This window comes from Aythya ferina (assembly GCF_964211825.1).
Source record: "Aythya ferina genome assembly, chromosome: 9".
Classification (NCBI taxonomy): Eukaryota; Metazoa; Chordata; class Aves; order Anseriformes; family Anatidae; genus Aythya; species Aythya ferina.
In genome coordinates, this window is record NC_140305.1 from 6324950 (window position 1) to 6348457 (window position 23508).

At 42.4% G+C, this 23508-nt stretch overlaps 1 protein-coding gene across 14 annotated transcripts in view; it reads left to right on the forward strand.

The window, feature by feature from the left end:
- DOCK10 (dedicator of cytokinesis 10) overlaps nt 1–23508 on the forward strand; it is a 151295-nt gene that overhangs the window by 43091 nt on the left and 84696 nt on the right. For 7 of the 14 annotated variants that reach the window (XM_084529461.1, XM_084529452.1, XM_084529454.1 and 4 more), the window contains exons 2-3: nt 11951–12070; nt 19364–19453. In XM_084529461.1, coding sequence (XP_084385587.1) covers nt 11951–12070; nt 19364–19453 — 210 coding nt within the window. Of the gene's footprint in view, nt 1–262; nt 859–1323; nt 1345–11950; nt 12071–19363; nt 19454–23508 lie in introns of those variants that run through there. The other 7 variants (XM_084529462.1, XM_084529453.1, XM_084529457.1 and 4 more) reach the window with 5 other exon arrangements.

Consider the following 23508-nt stretch of genomic DNA (forward strand, 5'->3'; position numbering starts at 1 on the left):
GGTGGCAGGGGCTGCCGGCCCACCTGGTGTACCCTCAGTGAGCTGGCGGCGCCGCCTCACCAGGCAGAAAGAGGCGGTGATTATTCCTGGCTGGCAGTTGACAGGCCTATGACCAGGTTTTACAGGTCAAAATGTATTTTCAACATCAGCACATGAATGGCTTTATTTCCCATTTTTCAGCTTTCTGCAGATTTATAAGTTTGTGGGGTGCTTCCCCTTGGCGCCCCGCAAAAGGGGAACTGTTACCTCAGCCCGGCAGCAGAGCTGGCTGGGCCTGAGCAGCACTGGGGCTGCTGTGCTGGGGCCTGCCATTGCCCTGCTCAGCTGGAGATCCCTGATTTTTGAGTAACTTCTTAGCTTGGGGACGTGTGTGCGTGTGAGGGAGGCGTGCAGCCATTTCGGCTTTCGAATCAGGGAAGGTGGTGAGGGGAAAGGATGCAATGGTTTTTGAGGCAAAGATAGACATTCAGTTGTAAGACTTCCTGTTTTGATTTGCATGAGAGACGGGGGGGCGGGTGTATTTATGGTTTAATGAGACACTGCCGCCTTAATAGAGCATTATTCACAGGAAGAAATGAGTTATTGCCGGCTTTCTTCTTTCTGTTCAGTTACTGTGGATACAGCATGTAAGTTTTAGACATACTTCCCTCTTGAACAGTATATGTAGCTTTCATTTGTTATGCTGAAGCAGAGGTTGAAGGATCGCAGTTTTTAAAGAGCGATTTATTTGCTGCTTGAATTCCTACTGATACAATGAGCTTTCGAGGGAGAGTTTTCAGAAGGGAGCCCAGTGAACTGCGGAAGAAGAGAAAGACCATGAGGCGAGTGAACCGAGGAGAAATTCACAGGCTGAGCTGCGTGAGTATGCCTCCTGTCCCTCCATCTCTTCTACAAAATTGTTATGAAATTACAGGTCAAATACAAATAGGAGAGAACAGGATTTATTCCTTGGTGTGTTTGTAGGAATTGTATCAACCTGTATGACGAGGTACTAAACATCAGAGAACAATTACTTTACGACTGAAGTATGGAGAGCTCAAGAGTTTACATCAGGGAATCTGCTTTGTAGCATCACGTTGTCGATCAGGTACTGATAGCAGCATTATGTGATGCTCTCTGAGACACCTGGTAATGCATGCTTTGTAGCTCTGTGAAAATCAGTAACGGTGCTTCTGGAGTAGAAAGTTGTTCTCCGTGACTTCAGGTCTCACGATCTGCTTTGTTCAATTTGTGCATTTGGAGGCCAGAAGCAGGAGAAAGTCACTCTCCTACAGTGCAGTGAGCAAGTGAAGGAAGATCCAGAGCCCTTGGTGGAAGGCTGGAGCAAGGTTCTACCCCATGAAGGTAAACAGTGGCTTTGCCACTGATAGCACTGAGCCAAGACTGCACCTTTTGAAACTCCCATGTGTAGCACTGGGTGGGTCACGCTAACTCATTTTGCACCTAAGCTTTCTCAGCTAAAACTGAAACTGTAGAAAAGTTTTAGGTGAAACACTGTTGAGAAGACTAAGGCAAGTATTGGTTTTCAATGTATTCCCTTGAGACACTACTTTAGATTTCAAATATTTAATGGTTTCCTTAAGAATGATTTGGAGAAAATGGAGCCTTTTCTTCATAACAGCTGTCCATTTTTCTTCTGTAGTTTTGTGTATCACATTAGATTGTGTTTGTGTGTGCAGTGAGGGGTTTTTTGGAGGCTGTTCTTCATGCTAATGTAGCAAAGAATTGGTGATAATACGCTGAAGATATTTCTCATTTGCTTTCTTAAGAAAGAAAATATCTCTGCAATTGTAGAATTTTGTAACTGAATGTTTAGGACTGCCTGTGGTTGGTCTAGCAGTAAAGTGCTTGGGTTTTGCTCATGACTAGCTGCCACTTTGGCTGTATGTTTTATATGAAAGCAGATCTTTTTGACACGGCTACTTTATACTGTAGTTCCTGCTGTCCTGAGCTATTGTCATAAAGTCAAAGATGCTAAGGGCTAGAAAGGTTTTGAAGTTAACTCTCAAATGCTGCTAAATTTTCAGAAGTTGTTAGCTTTCAAAGAGTCCCCAGATAACTCTTGGGATTTTCCAACAGCATTACATGGGTCTGTGTAAGCACTTCAGTGTGCTGAACTGAAACATTGCGTTCAGGGTGCATTTCAGTTCCCACTGAAAACTTACTTGGTGTTAGGTACCTGTTAAGATGCTTGAGTCTCCTTTTGTTTCCTTGAAGCTGACTCCAAAATTCAGTAGGACCACACCTGAAAAACAACGTTCTTGAGAGTTTAAAAAAACACGACACCATCTTGGTGTTCACTGAAGAAATGTGAAGTTTTAGGAAGTCCCATGACTAAACATTTAAGAGTCTGTACACCCCTTTACCCTTAATAAGGGTAATTATTTGGTTTCGTCATGATAAATTGAGTTAACTCATGAGTCCTTTAATTCGTGTTAGTCTTTTGCAATCTACACAGATTTTTTAGAGCTTAAGCTTCGTAGTCACAGGTCCTGAGAATGAAGACTAATGCAGGTGTTGAAAGCATCTAACCCTGACAGCTCACAAAACTTGTTAGAATGTACGCAATGCTGCTTTTAAATGCTGGTTAGGAGGGATTTTTATCATTATTGTGCAAATCCTGACTGTGTGTGTTTAGTGCTCACTAGGAGTGGCTGAAGCCTTACAGGAAAGCAGAGTTCGACCTAAAACTAAGCCCGAACAGCAGCAATAAATCAGTAGCCTGCTTGCAGGCAGTGCTTGGTGCTTCCTGCAAAGTAGCTGGCTTTTATAATGTATGGGATATACATGTAAGTTGAGTTTTCAGGGGAATCTGGTCTTTTTTTTTTTTTTTTCTGTACTTTTCAGCCGTAAGATGTGATGGGGTCACCGTGTCATGTTGTTCTGTGGGTGTATTTCTCAATAGCTTGTTTTGCCCCTAGGAAACACAAGCACACTTGGCTTTACTTTTGTGGCTTGTGACCCGTGTCCTTCTACCCACTATTTCATAATTGGAGCATGTTAAATTGTTGGCCTGTGGGCACTTCTTGCTATCAAACCAGGAGCTGATCTCTCCTTCAATCGCCAGCCTGCTGCAGATCTCCAGGTGGGGTTAGCTCCCACGGCAGCTGCAAAGGCCTCGAAAGTGGGGCCTTATTCAGAAACAGAATTCCTATACCACAGCTAGAGCCATGTTTTCTGTACTTGGACTTTTATTATTTACTGGAAAGTCACTTTTGTGAGACTAATTATATAATCTGATTAGTTTTAATTGATTGTAGATTGTTGATTGGGCTCAGTGTGGTTGACTGGATCTTGCTTTCATTTACATCATTGGTGTGCATGTGGGCAAATGACTTGATAGCTAACTGATTAGGAGGGTTGTTGATGTCAAGGAAATGTTTATAAATTTCCAAAACTTGTATCATTGGGAGAGTTGAGTTTAAGGTGATCATGCATGAACAATGCTAACGTTTATGGATAAATCCCCAGTGGAAATACAGACACATGATTTAGTCAGATAAGTAGCATGAAAAATATCTGTAACTCATGAAGACATAAGTAGCCATAGGATAGTTAGAAAAAGGGAGATATTTACTGCATATCTGAGGGAGGACAACACATATGAGGACTGTCGTGCAAGGTGCTGACTTATTGCTAAGTACTCTCTAGAAATCAAGTGTTATTTTTGGAAAGTTTATTTAGAGGTAATGCTAACATTGTTATCAGTTGTTCTTTGATTCAGGGATTTCTGAAGAAGTTGAGCCCCTTTCAAAAATATTCTTTGCTTATTCTACAGGTCTAGGACTTCATACATCTACATTTTAGTGTTTAAGTGAAAATGGACCACATAGTTTGTGCAATTTCATGCAATTAATGATAGTAATCTAAGTCTTTAGTGTCAGAGTATGATCTGATGAACAGGCATTAGTTTTCTCTTTGGTTCTAAACATTCACTGAAAAAAAGAAAAAAAGAAAAAAAAATGTCTTATGTAGGCTTAAAAAACAGAAGTCAACTAAAAAGAAAACTTTACTTTTGAAGTACATAAAAATAGTTTTGAAAATCAATTCACCGACATTCATTGTGTTCTGCAAAATGTCCCGAGCCTCACAGACTCACAGAGTGGATCTCTGCATCTCTTTTATTTGTCCAGCTTGGACAGAAGGAGGAAACTGGTCTGGTCTGATTTTACTGTTAACCAGTTCTATTACTCCTGCATAGAGAATGTAGCTGTCAGAGCTGTTTTCTACATTTGCTATGAAGACCATCTGATCCCAAAAATTGGGAGCATCTTTTTTTAAAGTAGATTTTCCATGGACTACAGTGCAGTGACTCCCTCCATCTCTCTTGCATGCATGCACACAAGTGGTGTTTATATAAGCTTCTAAGCTTCCAGTAAAATTTTGGTTGAACCCACTATGTACTGTTTGCAGGATGGATAGTTTTATTAATGTCCCTCTTTGCAACCATGAGCCTGCCCAGCTGAGACCATGCTAGAAAAGCAGACATGGCTGGCAGTTGTTTACAGACCAGCTGAACTCGACTTGCTCCAGCATCCTCTTCATGCCCAGGGCAGCACAAGTCACTTTTCCCTCCCCAGGGTGAGGCCTTTGCTCCCAAGGCCACCATCTGCGTTCTCCAGCTCTGCCCCCAAGGGTCCCTGCTCACCCACACAGCTTCCATCTCATCTTCCCAGACCCCTTGCACATCCTCCTACCAGTCTATTCTGATATCTATACGAAGATGAGAGGATGTCATCTTTGGCTTTTACCTACTTTCTTTAAGAATAGATTCAGCTTTAAAGGCTGTTCATTGCTGTAACTGCACTCTTTTTGTGGCTAAGGTCACGTAAGGGGAATGAAGTGGCTGCATGGTGCCAGGTTAGAGGTCTGTGTAAATTCAACTTAAAAAAACCTTCAAGATATTTTACAAGACTTTCTTGTTTTTCCCCTGAAGTGACCCATGGACAAATATTTAGTCTAGGCTTCAGAAGCACTTACTATTTAGAAATTGTCATTTTTTGATGTTTTAAAAAATGCGGCAGTTTCTTTAGAGTTTGCGTTGTCAGTGACACAATAATGATCCTCTCCTTCCTAAAATGGTTTCTAGCTACTGAGTAAACACTGGGCACACAGGTTGTTTTCTTGTTTCCTGAAATATTTTGCAGGCTATGTTTGTAGTTCTAGCTAATGTGTAAAATGGCAAGTGCAAGTCATTGAAGATGCGCGTGCACATATCGTCCAGATTCAGAAAGCACCATACCAAGCATACAACGCCAAGCATGCACTCGTGGCTGAGAAACAGAAATCAGGAAATGCTTATGAGTAAGTCAAACCCAGCATGAAGCAACCCCCATCTCCCCAGTGCATGGATGTTTGAGCTGACGGCTCTGTGTGGCTTCCGGGTTTTAACCATTAGTAAGGTAGCTTTGGTAGGCCTGGTGCTTTCAGAATTCAGACTGAAAGCAGCAATAAAGCCTGCCTTGAGAAATACCAGGCAATACAAACAGTAGGTCACTCGCATGTGTCTGAGAATGGGTCCTGTGGTTTGTCGTCCTAACCCCAGTCACCCATCGGTCAGCCTGTTGGGGCGGGTACGTGCATGTATGCCGCTGAGGCTGTGTAGCTGAAATGAAAATGGCCTGGCTTAGCTCATCCATTTTCAGATATTAATGCTCTCCATTCTCCTACAGTGATTTTTAAAGCTGGAAAATAGGCACGGTAGATCTTTATAAATCTTGATCCTCAAAACAATGATAATTTGTTATGTAAGCAATTAGGATTTACCCCATCCAAAGCTGTATTTGCACAGGGTAAGTCTCATTCAGTCAAGCAAATCCCTTGTTGGTGTCAATCAGTATTTTCTTTGAATAAAGGCGTGTTAGTGAAAGAAAATGATTTTTCACTTTCCTTATGCCCATCAGCATCTTCTATAGTTTCCTTGCTTTTTGTGCTATAGCATTTTTGGAAACTAATTTCTGAGTCACTAAGAATTTGGGGGGGGGGGGGGGATCTTTGTAGTTCTTCACAATTTTCTCTGTAGCAGAATTGTATGGGAACTGGCAATCCCATTAATGAAATTTACTGGCACGTCAGCTTAACCACAGCCACTGCAGGATATCAGTTATGCTGTGCCACTCTGAAAGACCGACTGGATTCCTTCCCAAGTACAGTTCTCCAAGTTTTGGTGGAAGACAATACAAATTAAACATTTTAGACCTGACAAGTGAACTTCTGAGGGTGGGAAGGAAGGGGTGTCACTGAAAATTTCCTTTGTACTGCTGATTTCAACAAACTTGTTGATTGTGGATTGCATACTGAGCCAACTGTAGCCTTGGCACTGCCTGGTGGCAAGGAGACACACACATCGCTTCATCAAAAAGCAGACATTTTGGTGACTCCATTAAATGTGAATGGTCTTCTAGCCTCAGCTTCAGCTCGTTGAATATTCAGGGAGCTGTGGCCAGCACGCATCGGAGCAGGGTTAAATTCAGCCGTAACAATACACCTCCTCCAAAAGTCATGGAGTCCTGGCTGTTCAGTTCTGACAAGCTTGGCCAAGAAATATTTAAGTTAAGTTGGCCCACCCTGGTGGAATAAAATTAACTACATATATTAACTACATAAAAATCCACAGTCATGTTCTGTGCCAGCTACAGTATATAACTGGGGACAGGAAGGGAAGAAGTAGTAGTCTGGGAAGCACTTTACATTGATGCCATCCCAGAAGTTAGTTTATTTTGCTGTTGTGGATTGGGCTTGGTTAATAATATAATCAAGAAGTCTATTAAAGAAAAAAAAAAAAAAAAAGAGGAAAGATGATGTTATTTCAGTAAGTGGCCCTTTCTCTTGTAAGCCTGTCATTTTCAGTATCTCAAAGGTGGATGAGATTGGTTTGTCTAAAATCACAGTTCACAACTTGGCAAAACACAAAATCAGTCTTGCTTGATTGTGATGAATCTGGCCATCTCAGTTCTTCTGAATTTTTAAGAATACACAGTGGATCCTCCTGTCACTAAGAAACATTTTTTCAGGTAACCAGAGTCCATCAGCTTGAATTGTTTATTTTCTCTTTATCTGTGTTTTTCATTTTCTTCTTTTTGGCATGGGGACTTTAGGAGAATAAGTTTATTTAAGCATCTTTTTAAAAAATCAATAAATCCCAGATACTCAGAAATTGGTATCTGGCTATATACTAATATGCATTTAAGGCATTAGAAAATCATAACATTTGGTCTAGTTTATCTTTAGAATGAGGAAGTGCTTGGGATGACTATCCAGACACTGTTGGTCTCAGTTACATCAGTTCCTCCTTTAATGAGTGGTCACAGAAATATGACTTCAGGAGGATGACATGTCAGTCATATTGTCATAGAACTATGAAGAAAAGGTGGGTGCTAGCACCAACAGAAAGTCTCTGCAGCTGGAGGCAAGCCATGTACTATATCTATTTCTTTAAAATCATTTTTGTGGATATTTTGGTTATTCTTGCAGGGAAAATAATGCTTTTGTTATCTGGATCAGAAGGCTGGGGTGTAGGTCTTATTCAACGAGGTGGGTTATTACGGTACTCTTCAAACATCACATGTGGAGTTGTGGGCTGAAGTGAAGCAGTGATTGTCTTCCTGTGGTGCTGGCTCCAGTGCTTGTTAGAGACCTCTTAACTATTCAGAAAGAGTTTGGGAAAGTTGGCTAAACAACGAGCAGAAGTATGGTCAACAGCACAGTGTCAGCATGTAAAGTAAATGGTTCTGTTGTGGTTGTTAGAGCAGGTGAGGAATCGGAGAGGGCCTTTTACGATGTGTATTCACAACCATTGCAGTACACCTAAATGTAATTCATTACTCACTTGAGATAGAGAATATAAAAAGCACTATAAAAATCCAAGCCAGCATAATTTGATCTTGGCACACAGATCGCTCGGTTGGTCCACTTCCAAGAAGAACAGACAAGTTAAATGGAGGAGAGGCAGCAGTCTGGTTATTAAAGCTTTAAATCAGCCCTGCTCATTTACAAATCTCTGCTAGCGCTTGCAGGGAGAAATCTGCTAATCCCAACGTCACCACTTTGGTCTGCCCGTGACAAGCGAACTGAACAGTCATTCACGTCTTCTGGAGAGAAACTGTGAACTGCAGCAGCTGCCGCCTGCTGTCACAAGCGCAGCGCTGAGTGCTGTAGTGCCTGCCTCGGCCAAAACCAAAGGACTGGCTCTGCCAGGGACGGGTTTGTGTGCGCCTTGCCTGGTGTGCAGGTTTGTAAGGATGTGCAGGAACATGCTGAGGCTACCACAGGGGAGGCTCAGGCTGGGGGTTAGGGAAAGGTTCTGCACCCAGAGGTGGTCGGGCACTGAACTGGCTCCTCAGGGCAGTGGTCACAGCACTGAGCTGCTGGAGCTCAGGGAGCGTTTGGGCAGCACTCTCAGACACATGGCCTGGTTTTGGGGTGATCCTGTGTGGAGTCAGGGGTTGTCTCGATGGTCCTTGTGGGTCCCTTCCAACTCAGGACATTCTGTGGTTTATATCTCACTGAGCAAGGATTGATAAAGAGGTCTGACATTTACTATACTGTCATGCTTCCTGCCAGCAGTGAATGGACTGGATTATCTTTGCAATATATTGAACAAAGTGTGTTAGTAGTTGTGTCTCTGATTTGTGAGACTTGGAGTGATGCAGTGTTGCATTTTCCTGCAGGATTTTGCCGTGAAGTTGTAGAAAGAATGACAATGGTCACGGCATCACTAGAAAAACATCATAAACATTGAAGGGCTTCACTGAAAAGCTTTGCAATAGTGGTGATAATGTCGCATTTGCTTCTATCTAGGTGCATTTTAGATGCATCACCCTTCCTGTAAGACCCTTCTGTTAACTTCTGTTCACCTGTTTCTACCAGCTTGTGCACTTTGGCTCCCAGCATGGCCAAGCAGAGAGGTAGCACTGTGGGAACAGCGATGTGTGTGCTCTCTCTCTGTTTCTCTGCTTCAGGGTTTTCTCGAGTTTCATTCTCACCCCACATAAATGACCTTGCAACTGTCGAGGAGAAGTTTGGCCCTGGAGTGTTTCAGACATTGATCAGGAGTGGCTTTCTGAGTGCTGCCTGTTTCCGAGGAGAAAGGGGAGGCCGAAATGGCAAAGCTCGCCCTGCCTCTGCCCGTGGCTGAGCAGCTGTGTGCTGCTGGTTTTGAAGGAGATGTGGCTATACGCACTCCAGCCTCATAGGGATTTTCAGGGGGAAGAAGAAATACCTCTTCATTGTCTCAGTCCCAGCAAATAGGGTGGTTCCCCTCTGCACAGAGAAGCTGCAAATGCCCTGAGTTTTTATGGGAATTCCCCCCGTATTTCAAGAGTCCAAAGATTTGTGGGATTCCCCAGCTCTTTCTTACTCTATAGCTTTAGGAGGAAGGTAGCTACTTATCGCTTGCATAGTTTGTGCTTTTTAAAAAAATTAAAAGTAATGCCGATGAAGTTTCTTGGGAGTACAGGACCTAGATTAATGCTGTTCTGACACTGCTCTGGTTTTGGTGTGGACATTGATGGTTACAGTGGCATGCCTGACTTGCTAAAACCTGAGACTGTTGTGAAACCACTAGTGCTATGGTATCTGCTTTAGGAAGGGAGGCTTCCCAGTGCAGTTAACATTGTGAACTTTCTGCAGATAACGTACATGTTTTAGTGAAACCACTACATGGGGAAAATGCCTGTAAGAAACACTTGTACCTCAAAACAAATCAGTATGTGTATTTTTTCACTTTTACTTTGCCTTTTTTTTTTTTCTTGCAAGTGGTTGCTGTAAGGCTTCCTACTGAAGATAACAGTACACTACTACAGTTCTGCTTTCTTCTGAACACAGATAGAGTTAACTAATTTTCAGACCTGGGCATCATTAGTGGTACAGCAGATGGTGCACTCAGCATGCGTCGCTGGTGTTCTCTCTTCCTCCTGGAGACTTATGTCTATATAGGAATATTTAATAAATAGATATAATTAGATTTAATGAAGGTGAGCCTAAAACTTGTGGGTCAAGGGTACTGCAGTGGCTTAACTCAACTTGAAAGGAAGGAAGAAAGAGCTGTGTGTGGTGAGATGGATGATGAGCCCCTTGTGTTCCTGTGGGGAACTGCTGTAGGTAGGTGGCAGACTGAAAACACCACGCTACAGAACACTGCTTTAGCTTCAACCCAAGTGTTTCTTGGGTAGGACAGGATGTTAACATGTCAGCTGTTGCTGCCTGGGGCCAAGTTCTGGCCTGTGACATTACCCTAGTCTGAGGTAAGATGACTGGGGTAATGTGAAATCTCAAGTGCTCTGTTAGGGTGCCCTGTCTTACCTGAGCATCATGCACTAGTGCACAGTCCTGTCACAGAATCTAATCAAGTTTTAAAGATGATTCTTCTCTTTTGGACCTTTTGTTTTACAGTGTATTTTCTAAAGATAAGTTTTTGTTTTTGTTTTCCTGTTAAACAGTCCCAAATTTTATTTCTAATTAGGTGTCCCTTTCATGACTCTGACAGAAGATGGACAAGTGTCCTGGTCTCCGGGTTCATCCAAGAGGGAATCTAGTACAATATCCACGTGTTATAATCTCTTTTTATTTTATTTCATGGGAACAGCTCTTTTAGTGGCCTCCTGAAGTTAGTAGTTACGCCATATTTAGATAGGCCAAATATTGTTTCTCTTTCCCCCCTTTCCCTCACATCCTACAGCAACATTCATGAGCCAGTTTCTTTGGGAAAGAGCTTTCAAAAAAGCTCTATTTATTACTGTTATTTGTTGATCTTATCTATTTTTTGTGTCTTTAATATCTCTACATCAGTTGATGCAGCCTTTGGCCTGTGAATACTAAATATTGCTGACTATTAGAAATTTATTAAATTCAAAGCTGACAAGCACAACTAAGAGAGGTAATAGACTGAACTGTTGAAGGAACAGCTACAACGTTTTTTAATTGCCTCTCCATCCTTGGAGGTTTTCAGGATTCGTCTGGACAGGTTCCTGAGCAGCCTGACCCAATTTGCCCCACTTTGAATAGCGGGCTGGACTGGGTGACCTGCAGGGAGCTCCGTGGTTATGCTGTGTCTGATAAGCTGAACAGCCATTGAATATAGGAGCATTTGTATCTCCATGTTTTAGTCTGTTTTGTGTGTTTGTCTTGCTGATACTTAATTAAACTTTTCATAGATCCATTTGATACAAACGAGGATTTGAACTTTATTTAGAAGGGAAACAGTGTACCCAAGGGCCGGGGTACAATTTTGAGATGACTGTAATTACTGAAAAAGCAGGAACTCTGGAGAACAAAGTTAAAAGAGGGAGCAGCTGATATCTTTGGACCATCACGTGTACAATGGACCATGTGTATATTATATGTATAAACCATATGCTATGGACAATCATCAGATTGTCCATTGGAGAATTTTGGCTTATGGAGATGTAGGAGCTTTCTTTTCTGATATGCCATGGTTTTGGTCTAGCTAAGAGGGAGAGGAAGCTTTATGTTATTCTGAATAGCACAGTGCAAGAACAGTGGGTAAAATATAACTTTTACTCTACAACATATTGGCTCAAAATAATATTTATATTCCATTCAAATTGCGTCCATCTGTCTATTGTTCTACATATATTTACAAAGAAAGAGTGTTCCAGAGAATGACAGACAATGTGGAGGGTTTAGTCTCTGTAATGAGCTGACAAGTTGCCCTTGAATTATCAGGTTGAGAACAACCATTATGACTGGTCCAGCTTCCTCACTTCTGCTTCTATGAATCAGCTCAGCTGCAGCAAGCTATGGAGAGGTGGGAGGGTCATCATTCATATTTTGGTGTTTAAAAAAAATAAAATAAAATAAAAATGCAGAAGATCTCAGTTTATGCGGGGGGGGGGGGCGGGGGGGGGAAGAGAGAGAGAATTTGAGTGTAGCAAGATTACCTGATCTATTGTTTGTTTGTTGTTTTGTTTTTTTTTTTTTTTCTCTACAGCAGGAAAAACCCAAACTCTTGGAGCCTTTGGATTATGAAGCTGTCATCACAGAAATTGAAAAAAATATCGGGGATAGCCTGTTTAAAGATCTGATATTGTTCCCTGATGATGACTTTTCAGTAAGTACAAGGCAAATGTGTGTTGTTCTTTCTCTTCAGTTTGTGTACTTGTATATTTTACCCTGTTAGAGGGAGACACAAAAGTGTCCTGAGGGCTCTCTAAAATTTTTCTTAGTTTACACATAGCTCCTTACTCCTCTCCTACCAAATTCATTCTTTTTTTTTCCCCCCTGACATTCGTACATGAGTGAGTTTATAGCTCAGTATTAGATACAGCACAAAGCCCTGGTTGTTCCCAAACATATTTCAAGACCTCATAAAATGTTTTATTCCATAACATGTACTTTGTTTGCTCAACGCAGTGGCAGTTTAGCCTGAGCTGGAATTTTTCCTATTATAATCTAATTGAATTATACTTCCATAATTTACTTACAATCAATCTGAACTTATATTCTGTTGGATATAGTTGGCCACTAGAGTTGACCCATGTCTCTTGGACTTCTGCTCGGTCAGGCTTTTTAGGTGGCAGCTGTAACATATTTCCTAGCTGTGTGAGCAACTTGAGTTTGCATGAAAAGGGTAAACCTGAACAGACTTGAATTTTGTTTGGTTTTGGGGCTTTCTCAAATTCCTCTCCAGTGGGGATGGAGATCTGGCAAGCTGTCCCTGAGCAATGGGGACGCAGAGTCCCCAGTGCCAAGGCAGCCCCTGTGGTGTGATGCTGACAGGCTGTGGGTAGCAGAGCCTGCAGCCACCAGGCTGCCAGACCTCATCCATGGTTCCCCAGTGCTCAGCCTGCTGAGCTGCAAAGAAATCAGGAATCTGGAAATCTGCGGCAGGGGTGGCTCAGGAGGGCAGGGGCTGCCTGCAGGGGGTCTTGGGAGACATGCTGCTGGGCAAGTAGGCTGGCAGATTGCCCTCACCTTATAGCAACTTCTTCAGAATCAACCAATCTCTGCAAAAGATTTTGATGAATAGGCATTCTCTAATGGAAATACATTTCAATCTGTGACCAATTGTAGCTGCTGTGTGAGAGCCCTTCCCATCAGCTCATGGCACTGCTGCTGTCCTGCGGGGCCGGCTTAATCTAATAGACTGCTTTGTTTTACTAAATGGCTCTATTTCCTTGGTGGCATTAACTGAGTTAATGTGCTCGTGGGATTGAGAGAGAACTGAACAGAATACATTTCCACATCACCGTTAATTCCTTTATCCATTTTGCACATTTGTGAATTTATGAAATTGAAATTTAGCATTATAAAGCTGACTAGACTTACTGTGTGCTGTCACAAGGCCCCTGAGCCCCTGGATTTAGAATAACTGAGCCCAAGCCAGCAGAGCAAAAGCAGCTGTTTCTTCTCAGCAAAAGAAAAATCATGTCCTACTGCTCAGGACCTCTGCCTGTCAAACCATATTTTCATATCCTTATTTTCATTTCATTTTTAGCAGTTGCAGCCTGGCCTTTAGCGTAGTTACTTCTATTTTCTTTCCTCTCTGTTATGGAGAATAACTGCAAAACACAGTATACTTAATAAAACAATAACAATTAAAAACCACAAAGAGGTGCTTGCATAGTAGAGGTGACCTGTACTCATAACAGAGCAAAGGCAGGGGTAGGTCTGTTGCCTTGCAATAAAACAGTTTCTTTTCTTTGTTATCTTCTTGTTGAAGTCCACTGCAGTAACGAGATCTTATGTCACCAGACAGGGCTGCAGAGCTTCAGTAGCAGACAGGTTTTTAAGCTGCAGAGCATCTATTTATAGCCCTGCTCCTTCCTGCTGAAATATCACCTGTGCACAGCAGTCTGGGTCAGCCATTTGAGTAGAAAGAGATCCAGGTCTGACTGAATTAGGAGATGCTCAGGCTGGCTCTGAGTGTTACTTAATGTGATAATGCCCCAGGAAATGGTGGATGTTGCTGTTTAAAAGCAATGATTAGAATTGCTTCAGACTTCATAGTTCAGCGATGATGCAGCCCCACTTTGGGCCTGTGTTAGCAAAAGTTTATTAAGAGTGAAACCCAAGCAAATGTGTGAGGTGAAGGAGTGAGAATAAGTGAAAATTTGGCTTTTAACACTGATGTGCCATTTCTGGATCTGTAGTATTTAATAGTAAGCAGTTATTCTCACAAGACCTTTATAAGTCACTTCCAACATCCCACGAGAAGTCTGTGGGACAGCAAAGACTTCTTGGTATCAGTCTGAACCTGATATTCCTCCATGTCCCTGTATTTCAATGAGGAATACAGCATGTGTTATGAAGATGCATTCTCCGATTTAACTCCAGCTGGGGAAAAGATGCTTCATGTTTTTGTGACTGTGCCTAATAATTCTTAACAAAAACAAAAAAAAAATCCCATCAGTTCCACTTCTTGTTTTCCTAGCAGTGCCTTGCTTGCTAACTCTGCTCCTGCTTGCCCAAAGTCCAATTTCCCTTTGAAAATAGCATGCGGCTCTGCTCCTGGATCCCGTAAACACGTTGTCCTTCTGTTGTTGTTCTGGGAAACAATGGCTAGTGGAAATTTCTCCTACAAAACTTTGCATTTGTAGCAGTGCAGCAACTGTGTGGGGGAAGGATCTGCACAGCTTCACAGGAGCTCCTTGTCATGAGTGTGAGTGTGCACTGTACTGGGGAGTAAGTGGGAGTTTGTCCTCCTTGTTGTGCTCATAAAAGTGCATGCTTGGTCATGGTGCTGGTAGCTTGGCATTATCCCCATATTTGGATTACAGTGTGCCATGCAACTTCTGTTATCCCAGACCTGGTCACAGTCCCTTGACAACAGAAACCACTGTCTGCCATTCCTGTTCCTCTCTTTCCTCCTGTGCGTTTACCAGAAAGGAGACCATGAAAGGAATGTGTCAACTTCATTCAGATCTTTCTTCCTCTCGTCTTTAGTGTTTCACCTCTTAGTCTTGCGTGGCTCCATTACCATACATTGGTATTCTGCTCCTAAGGGCCTTCATGTCAAAATGCTTGCCATACCCTTTCCTAAGTACTTTTCCATCCTTTCTTCTTGTCACCATCCTTACAAAATTCACTGAGCCCGCAGCAGTCTCTTGTTAAATCTCTCCAGGATCTCAAGTCTTTCATGGTATCGGTGGTACCCTCCCTTAGGGCAGCACCTCTCTGCTATCACCATGCTTGTGTTGGGGTTTGATAGGTAAATATGTGGCAGTTATGTGTTGATAAATGTTATTTATCATTAAAAGACAGCTGAAAGTATTTAATAGGTTAAAAAAAAAAAAAAAAAAAGGCTAAATTCTGTGTCATGAAAATTTGTTCCTCTTTCTCCTCACGCCTTCCTTTTCAAAATTATATGTAAATAAAAATCTGTTTAGAAATTAGGCTTTCTTAAACTAAATGTATAAATACATCTGATTTGAACCTGCAATAGGTTGAACAGTTTCATTGCCTAGATTTAGGACAGGTGTCAGATAGCAGTGCTTGCCTCTGCAAGCTGGCAATGCCGAACTTGTTCAAGTTCTGTGTGCTCCTGGCTCTTCTGGACTTCTGAAAGCTCCCCCAGGCACCCTCCAAGTAGCTCAGAGGACTCAGAAGAGGGGCTGTGTAGTGCTGCTGCACGCTGTCAGAGCAGGTGCGCCTGTTGCCAGGCTATTTTTTTTTTTTTTTTAAGTTCTGAATAAGGGAGAGCCAAAACCTCCCTATTTTTTAATTGTGAAACCACTGTGCAGGGACAAAAGCTGTTCAGGTACAGACGTTCACAAGGGACCCTGATGCAAGTGACCCCTGAGAGTGAGCAAAACCATTGCTTCTTCGTGTGGAAGGGTGACAATGTATGCTGCAGGGCAGCTCTAACGAGGGGGTGGGAGCTCTGTGGAAATCACCCCGTACTCCTGACTATTGTTTCTGACATCAGCCGAGTTACTGTGGTGGACCAGCAGCTTCTTTTCAATAGCACCTGACTTACCTACCACTTTCCTGTGCGGTAGGCAGTATCTACTCATCAGAGAAGAGCAGAAGTTTGGTGCATTACTCACGACAATATGATTTGGGACCTTTCTCATGCAAACGCACGTCAGGTGGGAGTAGCAGGAAAGTGAGTGGCAGCTGGGCTTGTTGGGTGGATGCACTTCTATTTCTTAAAAACAGAGTGAAGCAGTTAGCAAAGCAAACATTATGAGAGCACAGTTGCTCACACCGAGTGTGCTCCTGTGACCTTCCAACATGCCCTGTGCTTGCTTTCCTTTCGCTTTGCCCTGCGCTTGCACCTCCTCGGCAAGGTCTGTGCTAGGAGGGCCGGCAGCAGCCTGCTGGCAGCCCCATGCAGCAGCAGCATTTATACTGCAGTTCCACCTGATCCTTGCTTCTTAATTTGGGCTAACTCCTTGCAGTTTTCACTGCTGTTACGGAAAGCAGTTTACTTAGATGGAAATGGGCCTGAGCAGCTTTTCTTTGGAGAGACTGAATCTAAGCACTGACAAATACAAACATTTCTGCCAGCATGCGGTTAGCTCTCTTAGAAGGGCTGCCCTTGCAGGAAGTAAATGTAATCATTTTTGATGTATCTGTCTAAAGATTCAACCACTGGTAACATGCTTTCAGACTAAAAGCTGTTGGGATAGATTCAGAGTGCAAGTGTTTGAAATGCCTAATGGAGTCTGAACTCCATTTTCAAATCCTGCACTGGCTGTGTCGGTGGGAAGTGCAACCTGTCTGAAAATAATATTCCTAATCAATCATTGATAAGGGACAATATTAGCCTGTGGTTTTCACTGTAGAAATACTCTTCAGTGGATGTAGCAAGAGAAGTTGCTTAATTAAATTACACCTTATAACTAATCAAACACTTGGGGCCAAAGCTTTATGCAAAGGAGACGCCAGCTGAGTGCCAGAAATCATTGGTGGGTATAGGATATTTGCACAAAATTGATACCCAGAAGTCTGTGGCTTTGTTAATATCTGCCTTATGTGGTTATCAGAGTCTCTGCATTCACAAACTAGAAGATAGCCTTTTAACCTTTGATTTGAACACACAAATGCTATGATTGCCTAAAGAGATTACAGTCAAAATGCAGCTAGAAATGCTGGATTTGTTAAGTAAAATCCTTTATTATTATTATTATTAAACCTTCAGCATTCAATCTGATGTTGAAATGTAGTTGTTTTTTGAAGAAAACAGGCTTCAGTGAACAAATGCCATGGCAGATCAGCCTTTAAGGGCAGTTAGCTTTGGAAGTAACCGGCTATGAACAGGAAGTGTTTTTGTGGCAAGGCTTTTGCAGCTCGGTGGTTGATCGTAACTAATTCTCAGAAGGGAAGTGCTTTGTAGTTTTTAAAACAAGTTTAAATATAACAATACACAACATTTGTCATGTCACAGTTCTATGTAAGTAAACCCACGACATTCTTTGGCAAAGCCTGCAAGCGCAGCAAGCCCCGTGTTAGCGATTTCTCAGGTTTGCACAGCTCTGTTACTTTCCTCCAAAGGGCAGTCTCATAGAGACAAAAAGTGGGGTCAAGTGCTGCACGTGAAGCTGTGGATTGCAGCTCCAGGTCTTGTTCTGCTGCAGCCCTGTAACCCCTCACAGGAGCTCCAAGGGAAGGCAGGCACGGCAACCCCACTAGGAGGACGTTGAGCTGTGTTGGTCGGTGTGCTGATAGCAGTTGACAGGAAGTGTTGCTGCGTTAGGTTTTTAAAAAAAATGGTATGCATTTTAAATGAATACTGAAAACTCTTTTGTATAGTGTGTAGGGCAAATACGTTTTATTGTGGTCAAGCAGAAGAGGTTGTTGGTCTCTCTGCAGCTCAGTCACCATCCTAATAGGGTCAGTGCGATGTACAGAGTTCATCATGGCTCTCGTCTGTGTCCTCCTGCTCTACCTCGTGTCTGCTGATCATCTTCAGCAGCTGTGATGCTGTGGAAGGGCAGCGTGCATGTTTTGTGACTTCTGCTGCTGGTTGCTGGACCCCAGCCTGGTGAAGGGCTCCTGTGATGCCGCATCTGTGGGTTTTCAGCTGTGCTCAGGGATTGCATCTTCTCAGCACTGCTTAAAAAAAAAAACGGACTAGAAATGTTATGCATGTGTGAAATAAGAAAGCAAGTGTTTCCCAGAGGCGGTGGGCATTGCTGGGAGTCCCTAAGCAGTGAAGGATGCAGCCAACCTCACTATCACTAAGTGTGGCCTCAAAATCCATATTTCTCCATTGGTTTTCTTTTATTCATAGACTAAATGACTGTGTAAATCTTTGCTGCATGTGTGCTTTGGTCATACAAAGAGAGAGCCTTGTAATCCACATTTAGGAAAGCTTGCATAGTTTATCAGAACAAGAGGGTTTATTCATGCTGAGCTGGGACCATCACAACTTGTTGGAGCCCAAGTGATCTAGCTGTGCTGTATCCTCAGCTATCCAGCTGAGATAGAAAAAGTTTGGGGAACCCCATGATGTCTGCATCTGCCTGGGTGATGTATGCCTTTCTCTCAGAATTACTCATAGGAAAAGCCATAGGAGGAACCAGCGTGGTGTTTGTAAGCTGCAAAGAGCAATGCAGTCAGTACCAGCCAGGTGACTGTCACACGCAGCCTGGGTGCTTCGATTCATGGGGAAGAACGATCCCTTTTTAGCCTGAGACTGGGGATATGAAACAGATCCTCTTGGGCTATCCATTAGCGCTGGGTGCTGCAGGCTGCTTCGTGGCCGGAGAAAGCAGCGGGTTCCTCATTAACCCAGCCATCAGCAGCAGGCCTTCCCCTGGAAATCACGTGCCATTCTGTAAGGGAAGGGAGGATGAGCTGCGAGATGACATGCGGCTTGGTTTCAGCCCTAGGTTACCTCGAGTGGAGTTATTCCCTTGTAACCGAGAGCAAAATCTGGTCTGCTGGGGTGTGGGTCACTGGTTTGCTTTTCACTTTACAGTGGAGAAAATGAGTGGGCCTGATCTGCGGATTAACTCCAAGTGCCCCAAAGCCTCCCCTCGTGATTTTTGCCTAGGGACTGACTTGCCTGACCATCCCATGGAGGTCCTGGGTCACGCAGAGGAGCATTGCTGGTGGCCCTGGCCTCTCCTTGGACTAAGGGAAGCCCAGCCTGTTGTGGGATGGGGGGGCCTTCTGGAGATCCATGTCTCTGTGGATCCCAGTTTGCTTGCAAAAAGGTTGTTCCCAGAAATCTGTTTGAACTCTGCCCTTGCTTGTTAATGAATTCTTCAGCTGATATCATTGATAGTGTGTGAGGGAGGGAATTGGGTTGCAGTTGGTGTGCATGTCTATTGTCTGCATGGAGAAAAAAAAAAGAAAAATGCAAGCAGTAATAATACTGGTTCTCTTGTCTTCATGAGACAAAACTGCTGTTCTGTCAGCCTGACTAATTTGTTTTTTATTTGTTTATCGTCAGACAGACACAATTTCACTGGAAATCAGGACGCTGTATCCTTCTGTACCCGAAGATGCAGAACAAAAAGCAGAAAGTTTATTTGTTAAAGAGGTAAGTATCTCATGTCTATATCCTTTGTTTTTCAAATAAAGCCAAGGTTTTGTGGGGACATTGCTGTGTTGATAGCTCTTATATGTTTGTGTGTAGAAAAAATACAAATGTACTAAATCTATCCCTCATGCCACTGTTCTCCAATTCATTCCCTGTCACTGCTAGCCCATTGGTATTGGTATTTTTATGTGAGTGCTAATCAATGGTACCCAGAATGCTCTGAGCTGAGAAAATATCCATAACTTTTTCAGTATATATATATATATGTATATATATACATGTATATATATTTGATGTGGTTTTACCCTCTTAGTTATTATGTATTTGAGGTGTACATTACCACTATCGGAGAAAGAGGTGCACTATGAAGGATACGTAGAGGTTTATATTTATTATCAGTATCTAGAGGTTGCTCTACCTTTACTGTAGAAAGTCAAGCAGAGTTCTTCAGTGGCAGTTAGAACACCACTAGGAATGATTTCCTGCTATCTCTTTTTTAAAAATATAATTGTATTGTTTCCAGATGTGGTCTCAGATTAAAAAAGAAGATTCTGCTTGCTCTCCTACTACCTCAGGGATATTTGGGATTGTTATTGATTTTCTTTGAAAGATATTTGAATAGTGCACCCAACATCTCCACCAAGTTTACTTCAGCCACTTCTCTGGATTTTCTCAATCTTTCACTACGGATTTGAAATATAGCCCGTCACTTCCATTAGCAGAACGGATTTAGGGAATCAAATTGTCGGCCAACTTCTATAAGACATTGAATTACAAGCACACTCATTTAATAATGAGCCAGTAATCCATGTGTTCTCTGCCTTTTTTTCACAGATTGGGGTTTTGCACACCTGGCTTCCTACTTTGAGTATGGGCTATTTCCTATGGAGTATAACCACAAGATAATTTGCAGATGAAAAGTCAGTTACAGACAAACACAGAGAGTTAGGAAAAAAATCCAATATTAGAAAGAAACATAGCTGTTAAATTCTATGCAACATGACATTTTATAGGCAATATTTCTCTCTAGCAGCAGGTCTAGAAAGAGCAGTAGCAACTTACTGCCAGCTCAAATTGCCTGAACCATGCCATCTTTTGCAATGACAGGAGGGTTAAAAGATAACACGGCTTATGGAATAATCTACCTTCCCAGAGTTCTCACTGCCTTTTCAACACTTTGGGGTCTGCTTTTTATTTTAAGGTTCCTCAAGTTGCAAGGCCAGCACTGTCCTCACTGCTTTACAGGGAAAGCAGTGGATCTAAAAATGGAACATTAGTGCATGGAATCTGGGAATCATTACAGCTGAGTACTCCAAGGAGATGCTAATGACAACCTGATAAAATACATATTGAGCTGCTCTATTTGCTTTCTCTGCAATACCAATGAGCCAAGGGGAGCGGGAGAGGGGAGGAAAGTAGTGGAAAAAACAGTACCAGAGGACTAAGCCTGTGCATGGAATAATGGCAGGATGTGACCCTCTTTTAAAGTAGTAATCCATATGTTCCACTTCTGCCACAAAGCCAAAAGCAATATATAAAACAAATTAAGCTCCAGGAAGAAGATGGTTTCTAGTCCAAAAATAAGTAAAACTGAGGCTGAGGTGCTGTGACAATCTATGGTTACAGTCCCTGCAGCGATTGCCCCAGTCTGTACGGACCCAGCAGCAGTCTGTGTTCTGGCCTGGTGTCCAGCAGCTCTGGGTGGCTGGGCAGGGCTGGAGCTGGTGACCTTCACTTCTTTCTTTAGAGCTGTGAAAACCCCAACACTTTAGTGAAGGAAGCTTCTCTTCCTTCAGATATGCAATGGTCTCATGAACAGCCAAGGAATCCATCTTGTACATACTTGATTGTCTGGAGCCAGGATTAAAACCAGCATTAAATGTCCGATCCCTGATCGGACCATTGGTGAAGCAGTACAAAGGCCAGGTACAGCTTCATTTCTCTGAAGCAATTTTGGTGTTCCCCACAAAGTGGTAATGACTGTGTCCAACCATTGATGAGCACTTCACTATCTCAGTAGTTTAGGAAGCTGTGACACAAAGACATGGAGCTGAGTCAGTTAACTATGCATTCAGGGTCTGCTGTTGAAGGGGAGGTGAATACGGCACAGTGTGAGGACATATCACAATGGTTTCCATGCTAGCTTGGGTGCATGATCGTCTTCTGTTTCATCCTTCTGGACATTTGGTGTAGTTCAGGTGGCCTTGTCCATGAAGTACTGCTGCCTGATTTAGAATGAGTATGAGACTGCTATGATAAGGCCCTTGTAACAGATTTCAGTCTAGGTACTGTTGGTGATGTTGAGATATTATGGTAATGAGTGGGATGGAAGAATTTACTTTAAATAAGATGTCTAATGGTCTCCTCTTTGCTAAGACTGTAAAATTAAGATTTATTTTTTTAATGAGTATTTAATTTTATTTATTTTTTAATGAGTATTTAAATAGTTCTTTGATAACTAAATATTTTTTAAGGATGCAAAGAGAATATTTTACATTTTCTAATTGATTAATCAGAGTCCCTTTATTCATTTATACTTCTTATGTATATTCTAAATACAATTCTTTGTGAATCTATCATTCCTATAGCTGTACCTCTCTTAAGATATTTTCCTTATGGACGTTTCCACCTTAACTTTCCTTAGGCAACAAGAGCTAGAGTAACTAAGGTTCCAAGAAAAGTGAAGTTTCCAGAACTTTAAAAGCCAGGATAAAGTTGTCTTCAATATTTGTTTTTGAAGTGCTCCTAACTTCCCGGCATTCTGCTCTGTACCGTCCTGTTTCCTCCTGTCTTCTGAATTTTTCTCGCTCCTGAGTCTGCTGCACACATTTATGCCAACCATTATTGCCCTCGTGGGCTATAATTTGGTCAAAAAGACTCACTCCACAAGAAACAATATAAAAATCTCCCTTTTAGATGGTGAAAACGTGCATAATGTAATCTTTTCCAACTCTTGTGTTCTTGAATATGGAGATCAATTGGCAATCCTCTTTTTTTTTTCCATGTTTCATATGGCAATGTAAGGGGACAGTGCATTTTGCAATTCAGATCTGTACTTACTTTGAGGAACTTAAGCTGATTGCAACATATTCAATCCCATAATGTTTTGCAGGAGGTCAGTATGTGCAGAGAGTATACATGTACATACGCATAAGGCATACTATTTTTGTGCATATCTGAATAAAATTCTAGAAGTCAGCTAGGAAGTAAATATTAATTTTCACCTGTCCTTTCTTAAAACAACTTGAGCCAGGTGCTCCATGCAAAAATGTTTTGGGCAAGTGTTATAGATGTGTTGGCCACGTGGGTGAGGAGGAGTGTGCTGGGAGCTTTGCAGGGGCAGGAGCAGAACAGAGCACCTTGCTGAAGAAGCTTCTTTGGATTGTTCATTGTAATTGCAGAAAGTAAGTCCAGAGAGGCCGCTGAGAAGCCATCTCATCCCTCCCAAGTAGGCTGGGTACCTCCTGACCCAGCCTGATATCTGTCCGTCTGCCAGTGCATCACATCAGGGAATCTAGACACCGGGAACAGGGCACACTAATGGCAGGCTGCCCTTCCACATGCAGCATGACTTAGACCTGTCTGGTGACTCACTATTTGATGTCAGATTGTGGTGTTTTAGCTTACGGAAATGATTCTGAGCAATGAGGACAGCGAGGAAACAAGCTTCCCGGAGAGAGCTCCCGACACTCAGAAGAGCTTTCTTTCCTGCACCCCAGCACTGCTCCTTTTCACTTGGGGGTGTAATTGTAGCCCTCACGCAGGAGGGATTATGCTGGCTGAAAAGCATTGCATCAAAATGAAATGATAGTGTAATAATACTGAAACTTAATTTCCTGTATAATTTTCAAGGTAGGAAGGCTGGAGTTGTCAGCTCCATTAAGTTTTTTATAGCCCTTGTCATTCATCTGGCATTTTTTTCTATTTGAGATTTTGCAGTTTGTCTGTCCAGAACCTTTAAGTAATGACTAAACATCAGTTTTATTAATAATAATGTTAGAAGAGCCACTGAAATAACTACTGAAGGTGGTTGTGTGTCAGCACAGTTGTTTTCT